General features: G+C 45.1%; 1 protein-coding gene across 2 annotated transcripts in view; it reads right to left on the reverse strand.

The window, feature by feature from the left end:
* Positions 1-15475, reverse strand: part of EDC4 (enhancer of mRNA decapping 4) — a 470500-nt gene extending 455025 nt beyond the window's left edge. For both annotated transcript variants that reach the window (XM_073605174.1, XM_073605175.1), the window contains exons 1-2: positions 15300-15475; positions 7618-7786 (exon numbers count right to left, since the gene is read on the reverse strand). In XM_073605174.1, the coding sequence (XP_073461275.1) occupies positions 7618-7786; positions 15300-15375 (245 nt within the window). In that variant the 5' untranslated portion in view covers positions 15376-15475. The remainder of the gene's footprint in view (positions 1-7617; positions 7787-15299) is intronic.
* Positions 15476-18973: the final 3498 nt, after the last annotated feature.

The following is an 18973-nucleotide window of genomic DNA, read 5'->3' on the forward strand; positions in this document are numbered from 1 at the left end:
CGACGCGGAGGAGGCCTTCAGACGTGTTGACTAGTCCTTCATTCAGGCTACCCTAGAGCACATTGGCCTCCGATCCTCCATGCTGAGCTGGATACTATCCTCATCCCACCACTGCAGTCAGGGTCAACGAGACTAGGTTGGACTAGTTCAAAATTCACAATTGCACACGGCAGGGCTGCCCCTTGTCTCCTCTGATATTCATACTCTCTTTGGAGCCCTTTAGGACAGACTCTGGCATCACTAGCTACCAGAAATCCTCAGGGACCCACAAGGTGGCCGCTTTTGCAGACGACTTCATTTTTTTCTTGAAGGAACCGCTTACCTCTCTCCTGACATTGTTCCAGGCTCTGCAGGAGTATGGTGCCCTCTCTCTATTCCAAATCAACCTGTCGAAATCCTCCATTCTTAACATTACAATGGGCAAGGACACTGTCAGATGCCTGCGCTCCCCTTGCGTTAGGCGACTGACTCTATTCATTACCTGGGAGTCAACATTACTTCGACCCTCTAACCTGAATATGACGAACTTCGCCCGGCTACTTATCCGTCTTCGAACAAACCTCCTTCATTGGCACTCACGTACGTTAATGTGGTTTGAACGATGCAATGCCCTCAAGATGACCATGTTGCCCAGGGTACTGTACCTGCTGCAGGCACTCCCTATCCGCCTTCCACTAGTTTTCTTCAAGCGGGTACTCTATGTTCTGTGATTTCGTCTGGTCCCACTGCAGGCCACGCATTAGGCTTCAACTTCTCCATCTCGCAAAGCCTAGGGGAGGGTCTCCCAGACGTGAGAGCCCATTACAGAGCGGCCCATCTCACCAGGCTGGTGGACTGGCATTGCCATGCAGAGGCAAAACAGGTGGCCATGGAAATGGAAGACTAATGACATAGCCAAGAGCTGGCCATGGATCACCTCACATCTGCCAAAAAACTTCACTGATCACCCTACGCTGGGCAGTACACTATTGGTGGCCAGAAACGCCTTTCGACATTCCTCAGTGGCACACTACCCTCTCCTATGGTGCTGGTTCTGGGCAATCCGAAATTCGCACCTGGCCTTCAGGATCCTCAATTTAAGCGACTGGCTATGTGTGGCCGGCTCCATATATGTGACTTTGTGGGACCCAACGGCCAACTCTCATCAGCTACCGGGTATCTGCTACAGCCATCCCCCCCCCCCCCCCCCACTCTGGACTTCTGTAGTGGCCTACAGCTGCGCATTTTCCTTTGCAGGTGTTCGCAGATCCCAGGCATATCTCGTCAGCTCATGGAACTGGAACACAACTGTCACCGGGGGGGGGGGGGGGGAGCCGGTTCGCCATAGTCTTTCGATCATCTACACCTCTTTGACTATGTACCTCCTGTCCTCTCTAAGTGGGAATCGGATCTTGGCCCTCCACTTTGCTCAGGGGTCCTCCATAGCTACCAGAGTTCAAGAGACGTGTTACAAGATCTTGACCTGATGGTATAGGGTACCCACTACTCTGCATCATCTCTAGTCTGTGTTGGGGATGTGGCAATGCGGAGGAACGATGCTACATGTTTTCTGGGACTCTCCCAAACTCGGGCCTTTCTGGCACAATCAAGCACCTGACCAATGTTTCTCTAGAGGGGAACCCCGCGGCTTGCTTGATCTTTTAAAGCGACCGATCAAAAAATTGTCAGGGCTGGGCTCAGCCCTTCCTTCTCTAAGCTGGTCACTCAGCTGTCAGCTAATTGCCAGCTCCCATCTCTGTCCACAGTTACCCAGCTGTTGTTGATTCTGCTCGTCAGTCCTGCCTACTTAAAGCCACCCGGCTCACTTAATCTCTGCCTTTGTCTACATCACAGAGACTTTTTCCTGCGTTCCTGTTGAAGACTTGCTCGGCTGACGTTCCTTCTGGCTCCTGATCCCGCTTGCTGTACTACTAAGTTTATCTCTGGCTCTGACATTTGCTTGGCTGACTACCTGATCCGGTTACTGAACTCTGGCTTGTTTGACTACATTTATTCTGTTTACCTTATTATTAAACAAGTGTGATTTAACTATACCTCTGTCTCGGTTTGATTCATGGTTCCTGATAGTAGACTAAGGCCATGAATTCAGAAAATAGTCAATCCACTTGGAAATATTTTTCCAGATTGGATGAGCAAGATCAGTTTGCCATAGTGTTACAAGCGCTCCTGAGTCGCACTGCTCACCTGGAAACTCTCACTGTTGCTGCTCCGGTACAACCTGAGTTGCAGGCCATCCCTGCTGCTGTGCCAGTCTCTGTGCAGGCACCCGCCTCAAGTATTACCTCTATAAGAGGTATGTCTGGTTCCGCTATGCTTCTCCAGCGATTTGGGGGTGATCCAGTTCAATGTAGAGGGTTTTTCAACCATGTTGAGATTTACTGTGAGATGCTGCCCCAGGCATTTCCCACGGACAGAAGCAAAGTAGGTTTCGCAATATCTTTGCTTTCTGAGTGAAAGGCCTGGGCAGACCCTCTAATGGAGATTCAAGACAACAGATTTTTGTGTTACCCTGAGTTTGTAGCCTCCTTTAAAAGGGTATTTGACGTTCCCACACGCTCCGCTTCTGCTGCTAAGTGCCTCATGTCCAAACAGAGTACGAGAACTGTTGTAGACTACGCCATTGAATTCCGTACTCTGGCAGCAGAGGTTGCTTGGAACAATGAGGCCCTCGTGGCTGCTTTTTCTCATGGTCTCTCGGATTCCATCAAGGATGAGATGGCAGCCCGAGATACACCCACTGAGCTGGAGAGGTTGATCACGTTTGCCATCCTCATTGACTCCAGACTCAGAGAAAGATTCTCTTTTAAAGGAGCGCTTGCAGAAGCCTCCTGTACGTTTACCTCCGAGCTTTGCAGTCCCACCCATGCCTCCTGGTACCGAGTCGGTCAATGAAGATGAACTCATGCACTTGGGCTTCATGTGTCCCACTGTGGATGAGAGAGCCTTTAGGAGGGAGAGATTGTGCCTTTATTGTGGCCAGGTAGGTCACTTTTTGAAGTCTTGTCCTAACCGTCCAGGGAACGCCCGAACCTTGAGTTCCTGTCATGGACAGACCCTAGGTGGCATTGTTTCGTCCCCAGTTATCCAGAAGGATAAGCCCCTGGTTTCGCTCACCCTTTCTTGGGCCGAGTCGTCCATCGAGATACAGGCTCTAATCAACTCTGGGGCTGCAGGCCTGCTCATTGATGCTGCCTTTGTATCACAGCACTCGATTCCGCTGCAGCTGTGCGACACTCCACTTGCCATTGAGGCTCTTGACGGGAGACCTCTACAGCCTGCCAATGTGACTCATGAGACGATTCCGTTGTCCATGGCCGTAGGGGCTCTTCACCAGGAGATAATCCAATTCCAAGTTATTTCCTCACCTAGGTTTCCACTGGTTATTGGTTATCCTTGGTTACAGAGGCACAGCCCCTCTTTTGGTTGGCTCCGTGCTGAGGTTCTCTCCTGGTCACCACAATGCAGTGAGACATGCTTCAAGAAGGTAGCCAAGGTCATGTGCACCTCTTCACTCTCCTCCCTGCCAGAGGAGTACCGCAATTTTAGCGATGTCTTTGACAAAGGTCAAGCCGGTAGTTTGCCTCCACACCGGCTTTACGATTGCGCAATTGACCTTCAACCTGGTGCCATACTCCCTCGTGGCCGGGTTTACCCTTTGTCGGTCTTGGAGGATAAGGCCATGGAGGAGTATGTTGCAGACGCACTTTCTCGAGGTTTCATCCAGAAATCCTTGTCTCCTGCTGGTGCTGGTTTCTTCTTTGTGAAGAATTAGAGTGGTGAACCGAGACCTTGTATTGATTATAGGGGTCTCAATCGTTTCACGATTAAGAAAACCTACCCGATTGCGTTGATTACAGAGTTATTTGACCGCCTCAAGGGAGCAACGTTTTTTACGAAGCTTGATTTGAGAGAGGCAAACAATCTTGTGCTGATTAAGGAGGGCAACAAGTGGAAAACTGCGTTTAATACCAGAACAGGCCATTATGAGTACCTCGTAATGCCTTTTGGCCTTTGTAACGCCCCAGCAGTTTTCCAGGAATTTATTAACAATGTCCTCCGAGATTTGTTGCAGTTATGTGTGGTGGTTTATCTCAATGATATCCTTATATTTTCCAAGTCCCTGGAGAGCCATCACACAGATGTCTGTCGTGTGCTTCAGAAACTAAGAAATAATCTCTATTGTAAATTGGAGAAGTGCGAGTTCCATCGTGAACAGGTTAAATTCCTGGGCTATGTCATTTCCACTGCTGGTTTTTCGATGGACCAAGAGAAACTTTCGGCAGTCCTACAGTGGCCCCGACCCGTGGGTTTACACCCACTGCAGTTTCCTGGGCTTTGCCAACTATTATCGGAAGTTTATTCGTAACTTCTCGTCTCTGGTCAAGCCCCTGACTGATATGACCAGAAAGGACAGTAACCCACAGAGTTGGTCTCCGGAGTCCATTAAGGTCTTTGAGAGTCTCAAGGCTGCCTTTGTTTCTGCTCCTGTGTTGGCACATCCTGATCCTACGTTGCCTTTTATCCTAGAAGTTGATGCTTCTGAAACTGGAGTTGGCACCCTTCTGTCTCAACGTCCTAACTCTGAGAGCGCTATGCATCCGTTTGGCTACTTTTCCAAGAAATTGTCACCTGCAGAGTGCAATTACGAGTTTGGTGACAGAGCGCTGCTGACTATCATTTTAGCCCTGAAAGAATGGAGACATCTCCTTGATGGTACGACTGTGCCGGTTCTCATTCTTACTGACCATAAGAATCTCACATTCTTGTCTGAGGACAAGCGCCTCTCTCCCAGAAGGGCACGATGGTCTCTTTCTTGTCGAGTTTTAATTATATTGTCTCATTCTTACCCGGTAGTAAGAATCTAAGGGCTGATGCCTTGTCACGACTATTTTCCTCCACTTCCAAGTTGGAGTCGGTTCCTATGATTCCTCCTGATCGTATTCTGGCTATGGTTCGCACCAGTCTTACTTCTCCTTTGGGTGACAAAATTCTTGCTGCTCAGGTCCATGCTCCTCCTGAGAAACCTTGTGACCACTGCTTTGTCCCAGAGAGTCTCTGTACTGCCGTGCTCCAGACTTACCATTCTCCCAAGGTAGCTGGCCACCCTGGGAAGAATCAACTCGTTTGGGCCATTTCCCAACAATTCTGGTGGCCTAGCCTACAGGCTGATGTAACTGCCTTCGTAGCTGCCTGTTCTGTGTGTACTCAGAGTAAGACTCCACGACCCCTTCCAGTGGGCCTCCTACAACCCATACCCAAGGGAGAGAGGCCCTAGACCCACCTGTCCATGGATTTCATTGTGGAGTTACCCAACTCCCAAAGCAACACTGTTATCCTTATGGTGGTTCAGTGGTTCTCAAAGATGTGTCATTGTATTCCACTTAAGAAGTTGCCTACTTCCAAGGAACTGGCTTCCATTTTTCCTCGGGAGATCTTTCGCTTACATGGGCTACCCAAGGCGATTGTCTCGGACAGGGGTAGTCAGTTTGTGTCCCAGTTCTGGCGAGCCTTTTGTGCATAGTTGGGAATTGAGCTTGCTTTCTCCTCTGCGTATCACCCGCAGTCTAATAGGGCCGCAGAACGAGCCAATCCCTACGTTGCTATATTTCTGACCATCATAACAAATGGTCAGACCTATTACCGTGGGCAGAGTCTGCTCACAACAGTGCCTTTAATTCTGCTTCCCGATTGTCCACTTTATGGCGAATTATGGTTTCCAACCTTCCATGTTGCCTGACTCGTTTGTTCTGCAGAGTATTCCTGCATTAGAGGAGCATCTCCATGGTCTTCGTTTCACTTGGGCACAAGTCCAGGAGGCTTTGCGACATGCTAACGATAGGTACAGACTCCATGCTGACCGCAGACGCCTGCCTGCGCCTTCCTACCAGGTTGGGGACAGAGTCTGGCTGTCGTCTCGCAACCTCCGACTTCGTGTTCCTTCTTTGAAGTCCGCACCTCGGTTTATTGGGCCTTTCCGTATCCTTCGCAGGATTAACCCAGTGGCTTACGCGTTGGACCTTCCTCCTAGTATGCGCATCTCTAATGTGTTTCATGTCTCCTTATTGAAACCTTCGGTCTGCAACCGCTTTACCACCTAGGTGCCACGTCCTCACCCTATACAGGTTGAGAACCATGAGGAGTATGAAGTGCAATCTATTGTTGACTCCCATAGGTGCATACAGTACCTTGTGCATTGGAAGGGGTACGGTCCGGAGGAACGCTCTTGGGTCTCATCCTCGGACGTACATGCCCCTGTCCTCCTCCGTGATTTCCATAGACGTTTTTCCCTCAAGCCCGGTGGTCCTCCGAGGGGGAGGGGTCGTTGAGGAGGGGTTACTGTCAAGGCTGGGCTCAGCCCTTCCTTCTCCGAGCTGGCCGCTCAGCTGTCGGCTAATTGCCAGCTCCCATCTCTCTCCACAGTTACCCAGCTGTTGTTGATTCTGCTCGTCAGTCCTGCCTACTTAAAGTCGTCCAGCTCACTTGATCTCTGCCTTCGCCTTTGTCAACATCACACAGACTTTTTCCTGCGTTCCGTTTGAAGACTTGCTCAGTTGACATTCCTTCTGGCTCCTGATCCTGCTTGCTGTACTACTATGTTTGTCTCTGACATTTGCTTGGCTGACTACCCGATCCGGTTAAAACTCTGACTTGTTTGACTACAATTATTCTGTTTACCTTATTAAACAAGTGTGATTTAACTATACTTCTGTCTCAGTTTTTGATAGAAATACAAAGCATCTCTCACTATCCAGTTATTAAACACGGCCAGGGCATGTATCCCCCTCTGCTGGAGATCGGAGAACCCGCCGTCGAAATCCCTGTGGTTTTCTAAAGTGAACAGGCTGAGAGATATGGAGGATCTCGCCACCACCCTGCACAACCAGTAGGAGATCTTTCGAGAGACTTGGAGATCATGGCAACATTTTGTGTACACTGATGCCTGCCTCTGAGAGGTCGCACATCCTGCCTGGCCTCCTGGACTAGCTTTGCTCCCTTGATAGGAGGTACTAACTCTTCTCACCCTGTTTCTCTGCCTATCTTGCACTAGAGATATCAGATCCCCCTACCCTTCCCCCCCCCCCCCTTTGTATGCTTAGCTCAGATATGGGCTGCACTATTCAGATACTGTGAATATCCTGGCTTAAATTATCCCTGTCTTAATGTCCCATCTCTGGGCTCAACTGGCCATTGCAACGCCTTGTCTCCCAATATATTTAAGAGTTTTATTTTGCTGCTTAGTTTTGCACTCATGAATGCTTGTTTTGGGTCTCTCATGTAACTGATGGATTGCCCTCCCAGATCTATGCACCGACAAAATTATTTTTTTATATACTGTGTCTCCATTCATTCAAGTAGAGGGAAAATCTTCCAATGGGGACACTAGTTCTGGTGACCTGGGGTCCCCAAAGAAATTTGCAGAGATTTCCCATCACTTCCTGCTTGGCTTTGGGACAGCAAGTTTAGGGAAAACTCCAAAATGGGACACAGATGGCAAAAAAGAAAAATCTGCCCAGGGTTATAACCTTACCTTGTTCTATCCAAAACGAAAAAAAATTCTACTTTAAGAAAACTGTGTTAAGTTATATCAGGAAACCTAACCAACCACTATTTACTTACATTACTTGTTTGTTGGAGAAGGGCACCATGCCAGCAGCTCGGAGACCTGGATCCTGCAATGCGGTGTCAGCAGTTTCTGCATTTACAGGTCCAGCCTGATCACTTGCAAGAAAACCATTCATATTTCCATTAAAAGAGCATGTCTTTTTTTGGTTGTCAGCAAAAGGATCTAAAAAAGACAAAACATCGAAACCATATTAAAACAAGAAGAGCAATTCAATAAAGCATTTGCAACAATTATCTGGTGGTATTGGCCCCATACCTGCACCTAATTCACGAAAGCCTGGCGAAAGGTTCATTAAGAGTTACGACACTCATGACAGATTGAACGGATTCTTACCACCTCTGAGGGTGAAGGGAGTAATGTGCATTTTATTATTATAGCACTTTCACCACTAATAAACCTTAGATCATCTAAGTATGAATCATTCATGTGTAATAGGACACAGCTGCAGTTCCCACTTTGACCTACATGTGGGTGCAGATACATGTCCCCAAACAGACACTGAGTTCAGGGATACGCACCCACATGAATATCAAACTGGGAGCAGGGCTGTCTACATGCAGCTGACAATATACATGAATGGGACTACCAGCAAGCGGATACAAAAAACACCTGTGCATCTAATGCAGGCAAGCATGGCCTTTGGCATAGATGTACACTTAAATATATGTGTGAGTGAGGTTTAAAACTATAAAAGCTCAATTGCCTGTAAAAATATTGATTTGTAATAATGTAAACACCATAAAGCATACTGTGTCCCAGCCAGCTGGATAACATTTGGCAAAGAGCCCTCACATGGGAGACTGGAGGTACACAGAGTAGTCAGAGGGACTGTGCTTCGTATTGTTCACCCCTGAGCAGCAAGTAGAGTGAAAGAGCAGTATACTAGGATGAGTTTTGCAGCTAATCCTGTATAGGTCACTAGGAGCTTGGGGACTGCATAAGTGAAGGATGGAGCCAGAGTAAGTAATCGGGCCAAAAAAAAAATCTATATGTGCACGAGCATTGCTGGTATAACAAGTGAAAACCGTTTTGGACACAAAACAGGTTGTTTGCCATTATTGTTTTATCTGTGTGAAAATTTGTGATTAACTGCACACTATATATATATATATATATATATATATATATATATATATATATATACATACATACACACACACACAAACTTTTAAATGCGAAAAAGGGCAATATCATGAACAACCACTAGATGTTTTCAGTGGATGACCACAGGTTAATTAACGTGAAATCTTATATAAAAATATTCACTCTAAAGTGCATAGGTGCAAACAAAAGCATGCGACTACCCCAGATGTCCCCAGTGGGTATATAATAAAATAAATAGTAAATATAGTGTCCAAAAATCAATACTATATAAGTATAGTGTCCATATACTTTCATCAAAGGACTTCCAATGGTGCAAAAGTTGCCTTATCTAGTAAAGCGACTATGGGTCTTCCTCAACCGACACCTGTCGCACAGCCTACTCACCAGAACTGCATGACCCCCATTATAGGTAGGGTTGCACCGATACTAAGCATTTGCCCGAGCAAATATCTATCCTCAGTCCCTTTCCACGTCTCAAAAGGGAGATGTCAGGGCTCTTCTTAGGACCCCCCCCCCCCATGTCTCACCAAAGCCACCCCCCAACAGGGCTAAAAAAAAGTTAAAAGTGGAAAAAGGGAGAGCGGTGATTGTGACTCCTCCCCAGCGCTGCACTGATCACCCCTGACTGTCCAAGTATCGGATTAAGCATCAGAGCATTTGCCTGAGTACAAGTACTCGGGCAAAATGCTCGATGGCATCAGTGCAACCCTACCTGTAATGGGAGACATGTAGTTCTGGTGAGTAGGCCTGTGTGACAGGTGTTGATGGAGGAAAACACATAGGGGATTATTTACGAAAGTCAAATCCACTTTGCACTGCAAGTGGACATGGAAGTGCAGTCGCTGTAAATCTGAGGGGTAGATCTGAAATGAGGGGAAGCTCTGCCGATTTTATCATCCAAACATGTACAAGCTAAAATGCTATTTTTTATTTTCCTTGCACGTCCCTCTCGGATCTACAGTGACTGCACTTCCAAGTGCACTTGTAGTGCAAAGTGGATTTTCCTTTTGTAAATAACCCCCATAGTCACTTTACTGCTGAATATGGCAACGTATGCACCATTGGAAGTTCTTTGATAACCGTTTATGGACACTATACTTATATATGATTGATTTTTGGACACCATTTACTATTGATTTTTGGACAATATATTTACTATATTTTATACCCACTGGAGACATCTGGGGGTAGTCACATGTATTTGTTTGCACCTATGACTTTAGAGTGTATAATGTATATGATTTCACATGTTACTTGACCTATGGTCATCCACTGGAGAAATCTAGTGTTTTTTTACGAAATTCCCCTCTTTTGCATTTAAAGGTTGGATGCGTATAAAGGGTGCACAGTTAATCACAAATTTTTACACACATAAGGTACAATGTGCAGCCCATATAAGTAATACTAGAATAACCTTTGCGCAGGTAAGGAAAATTATATACCCTCTAGTTTCCTTTTCATTGTTTTATCTGTGCATCGCTCTGCTGGCCAAGTTGAGGAGAGCCTTTGGTAGCTTGATGGCCATATGACAGACACATTATTAGCAGCGATGACAGCTACATCCACAGCACCTTGTCACTGCACTCACAATAGCGCCAGATCTATCAGTGCTGTTGGGGTTTGTGATCAATCTGCTGCCCGACGCATTCAACAGCCAGCAAGGATAGATCCACTAATATTCTAGACTGCAAAAAAGGGGAGGGGGGAATTTTGTGGGACTTTAAATGAGGCAATGAATGCGTAGATTAATCTGCCTCCATCCCTATTGTATACAAAATCAAAAAGAAGGTGGTTGGGACTTTAAATGAAGCACAGCTAAGAGCGTAAAAGTATAAAAAAACAAGTGATCATGGATTCCAAGAAATTATACATCGATTCACAAAAATAACATGGTGAGATTAAAAAAGTATTAATTTATTATGCATGATAATGACATAATTCATAACCAATCTACAGGTAATAGATATATTGGTACATGATAAGGCAGGAATACTGATTCAAGAACAACATGACTGTGTTGATAATGACATAATTCAAAACCAATCTCTGGGTAAGAGATACATTGGTACACAATAGTGCGATTATGCTGGTTCATAGACAACATGGTCATGTAGATAATAAAATTATACACATTGAAGGTAAAATATATATCACTTATTACGGAATCTCAAAATCACGTGGTTGTGTGGTGTAGCATAAGGCTAAGGCTCTACGCGTTTCGTGGAGATTCCCACTCAGCAGGAGCAATTGGATGTGCAACGGTCTATAATAAAAAAGGAAAGGATTACAGAGTGAACAGATGCTAGGCACAAAGGAATTGAGAGCGAGGATGCAAGGGTATTGCTGGACGCTCTTACCTACAGGTAAACATAGATACTAGGGTGATATTAATTAGGACGCCATGGGAATGACAGACCTTCCACGGGAGCGGAGGCCGCAAAATCGCGGTCGCACCGAGACCCACTATTATTCTACTTGTGTTGTGACTGGAGCGCATCTTACCCCGTGCTGTGTTGAATGACAGTAATGGTTTCCAGAGCGCCCCTGCTGCCAAAGACCACTACCGTCAAACACACCTAGTTACGTGTTTGTCTACTTGCTAGCAACAAAGGGAAGGATCTGAATGGGAGCGAGTGCTATATGGTCCCTTGGTGGATTCATCAAGGTTTTTTACCTTGTGGTTATACTTTTTCTTGAGGGACTACTGCCTTCGACTAGTAGTCTCATGAGATCTGGAGTGATATGTCATGACGCTACTGTGCTGCTCAATTTTGTTCTTGCTGAAGGCTCTGATCTGAAGTAGCAAAGGCCCTGCCTCTGCCAAAATTGCCACCTCCACACAGGAATAAAACAAAGCATTTTAAGTCAGTAACAGGGAAAGGTCAGCTGCAGAGTAATAGACAATATTGGTGACTAGGCCTAATTCCTCTGTCTGCCTTTTTCTCGGCAGGTTCCAGAGCTCAGATCATCTTGAAACACTGTTTTTACAGAGCAGGCTCCCTCCATTTCTGACCAGCCAACGGTTCCCTCTCACTTCAGCTTCCTCTACACAAAGCAGTAAGAAGCCTGTGATGGATGGCCAAGGAAAATCAACCTGCACCACAGATTCACACACAACCCTGCTCCAGGAAACCATTAAGCAGTTCAGACAAAAAAAAAAAAAAGTTTTCACCTTTGTACTATGAACTTACCCAGTGTAATGTGTTTTGCTAATTTAAGAGTTAACTAGTGCTGTTTCACAAAGGATTCCGACCCAGGGTAACTGGAGGGACTACTCAACATATCGGAGTTATAAAAGAAAGCAACACAAAATAATGTTCAGCCTATCATCCAGTTTTTAGATCACTTAAAGCGGACCTTGTACTACCAAAGAAAGGTGATATTACTGACCCAACATAGACTTGGTCAATGATGTTACCCATGTGACCCCACACCTTTATTTACTTTAGCGGCAGGAATCCGGAGAGGTTATTTGACACAAGGGAAGCAACGAAATTGGATGGGTCTGGTCTCAGCAGGAGCCTTTTTCTTTTTCTCAGCAAGCACCATTTATCGTGATTAACGTGGGCCTGCATCATCGGAGGATGTGACGGATGTACATGAAGGAACATTTTTTGTTTTTCCTTTTTATTTAATAAAGGACCTGTCAAACATTTGGGGGTTTATGTCTGGGTTACATTTTTTTTTTTTTTTTAAATTAGTAGGGGTAATATGTATCCATAATGCTGCGTACACACGAGCAGACTTTTCAGCATCAAAGGTCCGACGGTCTTTCTGACGGATTTTCGACAGAGTTACGACATACTTTCGAACGACCGGACTTGCCCACACACGAACAGACTAAAGTACGTTCGAAAGTCTGTTGGTTTGAACGTGATGACGTATGAAGGGACTAGAATAAGGAAGTTCATAGCCAGTAGCCAATAGCTGCCCTTGCGTCCTTTTTTGTCCGTCGGACTAGCATACAGACCAAGGGATTTTTCGACCGGACTCGAGTACGTCAAAAAGATTTGAAACATGTTCCAAATCTAAGTCCATCTGATTTTCAACAGAAAAAGTCAGCTGAAGGTCCGATGAAGCCCACACCTGGTCGGATTGTCCGACGGATTTGTTCCGTCTGACCAGTCGGGTCATGTGTACACGGCATTGCGCATTCACATGGGAGACTGGTGTCTGGGGGTCTCCTCTTTGTTTAATAAGGCTTTAAGATTCCAAAAAGCCCAACGCCCAGCTCCATTGTTCAGTTACCTGTCAGCTGGGAATCCCTGCTCACAGCTGAGCGAGCCGGGCAAGCATGAGTTGGCTCCCTGACAACCATAATCACCGAGAAGGAGGTGCCACATTTAGCAGTGGCAATACGTGTGCTAAAAGTTCCAATTCCTGCTGCAGCCAGAGGTCCAGTCCATAAAAAAAATAAGTGTAATAAGCAAATTAGAACACTAATTAGGTAGCACATTTTTGGTGAATTGCTTGCTTCTGAGATGAATACCACCTTTATTATACAAAAATTCATGCCATGTTTAAATCTTACTGAACTGATCCCCAAAGTCAGTTATTCTACTAACCTGAAGCATGTGTATAGGAGAACGGAATAGGGACAATAAACTCCTCCTCCTCCCTCCTCCCACCGGTCACATGATCAGGAGCCTATCTTATTATCAATCAGAAACTGTGACCTAAAGCTGCGCTCTAAGCACGCAGCCTCAGGCAAAGATGAACGCCTATATGGAGTGGGTGGGCAATAAAGACGACGTTTCTTACCTGCCAAATATATGCCTTATATGATTGGCAAGTAGTTAAAGGCCAACTCCAGGCAAATAAATAATCCCTTCATCAATAATCCCTTAATCCCTCAAGTTGTAATAGTCAACGCTACTACAGTGATCTCCACTGGCTTCTGAACACAGGAGATCACCCGTTCAGCACAGGTACCACTCAGAGAATGCCCGGCATTTTCTGAATGAATGCAAAGCATTCTCTGATAGGACGAGGTGGGGAGATAAGTAGCCTTCTACTATAATGTACTGCAATCAGCACACCATTTATTTTCTTCCTACATTATGGAAGAAAGTCTTCATGTGATAAAGAATGTTACTATTGGCAGAAGACTAAGCTGCCAAAATATACCATAAATAGCTGGTCTAATGAACCTTGGGATTGTACAGTTAAAAATAAGTTTTACCTTAAAGCAGTCACTGCAAAAAAAAGGAAAAAAAATGACCCATCACTCGTTGGGCCCCCCCACCACCCTAAACACAAACCCGACTCCTTCACTGATCACACTGTGAAGGAGGAGTGGGGGGGGGGGAGGTGGCCAACCCACACAGCCCAACTTGGGAGCGTTCCTGGACACAGCTTGCTGAGGGGGCACTGGGAGAAGAAGAGGAGCAGACAGCACCAGTAGGTGGATGGAAAAAAGTTAAGAAAACATTTAAGGTAAAGCCTCATACACACTAGTCCTTTTGTTTTGTTCAAAAGGACTTGAACAAAAAAAAAAAAAAAAAAAAAGACAAACTGACAGCTCTGGAGGAGCCGCTGTACTGACTATTTGGCATTAGTACAGCAATCTCCCGCCATTCCACTCAATCGGCAATCTCAGCCATTGGCCGAGAGCGCTGATCGGGAACCAGTCGGCAGACCTTTTTCGGTCAAAACCCTTCGACAGAAGCCAGCTACTGTCGAACTGACTCCAGTACACACAGGCTAAATGTCAGCCAGTCTCTACTGAACTGGCCAATGCAGTCCAACATTTGGCCTGTGTGTACTAGGCTTAAAGGATATTTAAACGTTAAATCTTTTACATTTTTTTTTTTAAACATGTCATATTTACCTCCTCTGCAGTTGTTTTTGCACAGAGTGGCCCGATCCTCCTCTTCAGGGGGCCCTCAGTGGCACTCCTGGCTTCTTCTCAAGTGCCCCGTCAGAGAAGCGCTCTAACTCGGGGCTCCCGTGTCCTGCTGCTTCATCTATTGACACAGACAGCAGGACTCGGCTCCGCCTCCCACATCATTGGATTTGATTGACAGCACTGGGAGCCAATGGCTGCGCAGCTATCAATCTATCCAATCAGGACCCAAGACAGGCGCCTGGAGCGGGTGTGCTCAGCCCCTTCGTGGGAACGATCGGGCTCAGGTAAGTAAAAGGGGGTCTCTGGTGCACTACAAGAGGTTTTTCACCTCAATGCATAGAATGGAGGGCTTACAACACTATGCAAAATCCTTCCACAGAGCAGGGAAGTAGAACATGGATTTTGATTAAAAAAAAAATAGATTACATTTAGTAACGCTTTAAGCAGCGGAATAGCATTTACCAGTTTCATTTGCAATTTTGTAGCTGAAATTTGGACAGTATATATTAAAAATTTTAAAAACAACATTAATCAGTATTTCTCATACAACAGGCTCCACAGCCATATCAATCTACTCAAAGATCTTGCCAGACATAACAAATCCTCCTCTATTCTAGCAGGCATTCCACTTTCATTTCCGTAGTTTATATACACAGTGACCCACCACTCCCCACAACACCTTCTTTACAAACTTCCGCCAACACAATCATGAAAACCTCTTACCCCCCGGGCGATCCAGCTTCAAAATGTCTCTTAGGTGTTGAGTGGCGTCCACATCAATACTAGAACCGGTAGCCATACTTCGCCAAACTCTCCCGCCTCGGCAAACCCTCACAACGTAAAATCAGAAAAGCTAAACTCGCTTTACTTCCGCTCTGTAGTGAGCGTCCCTTATTTCCTACCCCTGGAAACAAGGCGTAGTGCTGTACGTTCCCGTCACGCATTTACTTACAAAAAAAAAAAAAAAAAGTTACTCTGTGTCTCCCAGGACTGTTGTTATTGATTATAGGTCACAGATATGCATGAACTTATTAGTTCTGGCTATAGGTTTATACTATGACATAGTGATCTGCTGTTTTCCACATATTTCTATAAACGTAGACCTTTTACCTATTTGTGATGATTTTGTACTAAGTACGAAATAGATAAGTACAGCTTCTTTATTATTTAGCTATTAGACGTTTTTTTTTTCACTTATGTTAAGGTTTACTTGCTTGTTGTAGGAGTGCAGGTTAACTGTTTGTCTACCGAGGGAATTTTTTCATGTTTTGTTCCAGTGCACTTTTTGGTGTAAATTACTGTAACCCCCACCCCCCCAAAAAAAGTATATATTTTCTAAAAGCAAGAGACCCTGGAGAATAAAATGGTGGTAGTACATTTTCATGCACGGTATTTGCACAGTTATCTATGAAATACATATTATTAGGAAAAAATACACTAAAATTTATTTTAGCGCTAACACAATAGTATTACCAATATGTTGTTAATATTTAAGTGATTGGGTTGCATCAAGTAAATAGATACCAAACATGTCAAGTCTTAAAATTGTGCATGCCCATGGATTCACAAAAAATTGTGGCATCCAAAATTCTCCTTTAGCCCAGGTTCACATTGAGGGCGGATTTGAAATGGTGCAGGTTCAGCTGAACTCGCACCATTTCAAAACGGCAATGCAGTCCGACTTCAGGGGCGATTTGACAGACATATGATGTCTATTCAAATCACCCCCGAAGTCACCAAAAGTAGTACAGGAACTACATTTGTGAATCGGTGCAGCGCTGCAAAGTCGGTATCGCACCGATTCAGACGGTGCCATTGCCGGCAATTTGACATGTCCAAACGGCCCAATTTGAACGTGGGCTTAGTCACACTTATGCGAACTATATGCTGGTCTCCCCGCATCCAATTCGCATGACACGAGAGTGTGACCAGCTCTCAATGGAGCCGGTGTCAAACATCTCAGGGGAGGGCTACGGAGCGCACTACAGAAGGGTCCTGTGCATCTTTGGCTCCATTTCAGGACCGAATTCAGGCAAAATTTCAGACCTGATTTGCCTCTGAAACAGAGAACAGGGACGCACCAGACCCCCTGCTGCAAGCAGCTCCGCAAACCGTGTGAACCCAACCTTAGAGGTTATCAGTCTAGGGTTAACCATGAACTTTGACCCTAGATTTATTACTTTCACTCCAACATTCACGATGATACCTCACATGTGCGGCACAGTTGATGTTTATATATTCATGCTCACCCTACACTGTGCTTTTTATATGGGATTTGTGCTGGGGTGAAGGGTAATTTACATTTTTTTTTATGATTTTTATTTATCTTATAATATTCATTTTTTTCACACCTAATTTTCTAACCTTATTGCTATCACAAAGAGGTAAAAAGCCCCCTATGTAATATCATTGGCAGATGATCTTTATTAAGACTTTGAGGGTCTGCCCTCCAATATAGCTTTTAAACACAGATTGTGTTAGAATAGCTGCATTCTCAGCTACACTAGCCAAGGAATGACAGCTGTGATCCCCAAAGTGAAGTAATACACATCACTTCCAGGGTCATTAGTCGCAGGAGGATTCGTTCCCCAAGTTCACTGTGGAAGCTGTTTCCTGCAGTCCAGGGCTTCTTGGTAGGAATGGGAAAGTGTGGGAGCCACCACAAAGCACGCTGGTGGTGGTGGGGGGGGCCTAAATATGCAAGCCCCATCAAAGTGATCGGGCAACCTTAGAGCTGCCTGATCACGTTTATCAGAAAGCCCTTTGCCGGCTGTTAATGCCAGTACCAAGTTGACAGCAGAAGCAGATATGTATACCTAGCTATTATCAGCCCATTCCTGTCCAGTCATGGCAGCAGCTCAAAGGGAAAAAGTGCTTATTATCGGCTGGTAAAGCCTGGAGCGGTAACCTCACTCATAGGCTCCTATGGCACATCCATTGACATAGGGGAGCCCGGATCAGGTGACCAGACTTGAGCAGGCTGAAAATAGATAAGAATAAACCTCTTTCTTACACAGGTTAGTCATCATACACTATTGCGCAAAACAGTTTTTGGCATGTGTAGAAATGCTGTAAATTAAGAATGTTCTCAGAAATAGAAGCGCAAAAGGCTATGCACATTTATACAACAATCAGGCCATCACTATCAAACCAGCGGATAGAGAAGGAGTGGTTGTGATAGATAGAAATAAATACACATACAGTACAAGAGGGACAGAGACAACTGGCAAATGCCACTTACTATAAACAACTGGATTATGATCCGATCCACGATTTCACTCATCAATTAAAAGGTCTCAATAAAACGCTACCAACCCGCCTACTTTTAGAATTTATCAGTGCAATTCTGGATAATCCAGAAATTGAGGACTTCTACATGCTACCCAAGATTCACAATCCAGGAAATCTAGGCAGAACCATCATAACAGTTATGAACACGCTTACTGAATAAATCTCAAGCCTTGTAGAAAAAAAAATGTTAAAACCATTAGTCGTAAATACTGATAGTTTTCTGCAAGATACAATTGATTTTCTGAGCAAGATTAACAATGTACTGAAATTACCACCAAAAACACTTATAGTCGCTATGGATGTAGAATCTCTGTACATGTCCGGAACCATGAATCAGACTGAGAAAGAAAATGCAGTAAAAAAATCACACCTTTATTGTAATGGTAAAAATGGTACAGATCAGTAAATGTAGTCAAAACATAAGCCAGGGATTGGAAGCCAAAACGGGTAGTCAAACGAGCCAGTAATCAGGAAAACAAAAATCAGTGTAGCCGGAGGCAGAAGAACAGAATCAGGAACCAGAAGGGATGTCAGCTGGGCAAAGTGTTTCACAGGAACACAGCAAAGACACTCCAGATATGTTGACCAGACAAAGGCAGGAAAGGAATGAACAAGGCAGTTTAAATAGCCAGAAGGGGCTGGCTGTAGGCGGGACTGAGGAGCAGGTAATGATAACCAGGTGAGCCACTGTGAAAACAATGAATGCTGACAATTATCCGACAGGATGAGACCCAAGAGCATTCCTCCAGACCGTAACCTGCCAATGAATAAGGTACTGTATGCACCCACGAAACCTATGGGAGTAAACCTCATGGTTCTCAACCTGAACCGGGCGAGGAGGTGGTACAGAGGTGGTAAAGCGGTTGCACACCAAAGGTTTTAATAAGGAAACATAGAATACATTACAAATACGCATGTTGGAAGGAAGGTCTAATGCGTAGGCCACTGGGTTGATGCTACGGAGAATACGGGAAGGCCCAATTTACGCAATGCCAGTTTCAGTGAGGGAACACAGAGTCGGAGGTTAGGGAATGACAACCAGACCCTTTCCTCAACTTGGTAGGAAGGTGCAGGTAGGAATCGGGGGTCAGCATGGAGTCTGTACC

This window comes from Aquarana catesbeiana, linkage group LG11 (assembly GCF_042186555.1).
Source record: "Aquarana catesbeiana isolate 2022-GZ linkage group LG11, ASM4218655v1, whole genome shotgun sequence".
Taxonomy (NCBI): Eukaryota; Metazoa; Chordata; class Amphibia; order Anura; family Ranidae; genus Aquarana; species Aquarana catesbeiana.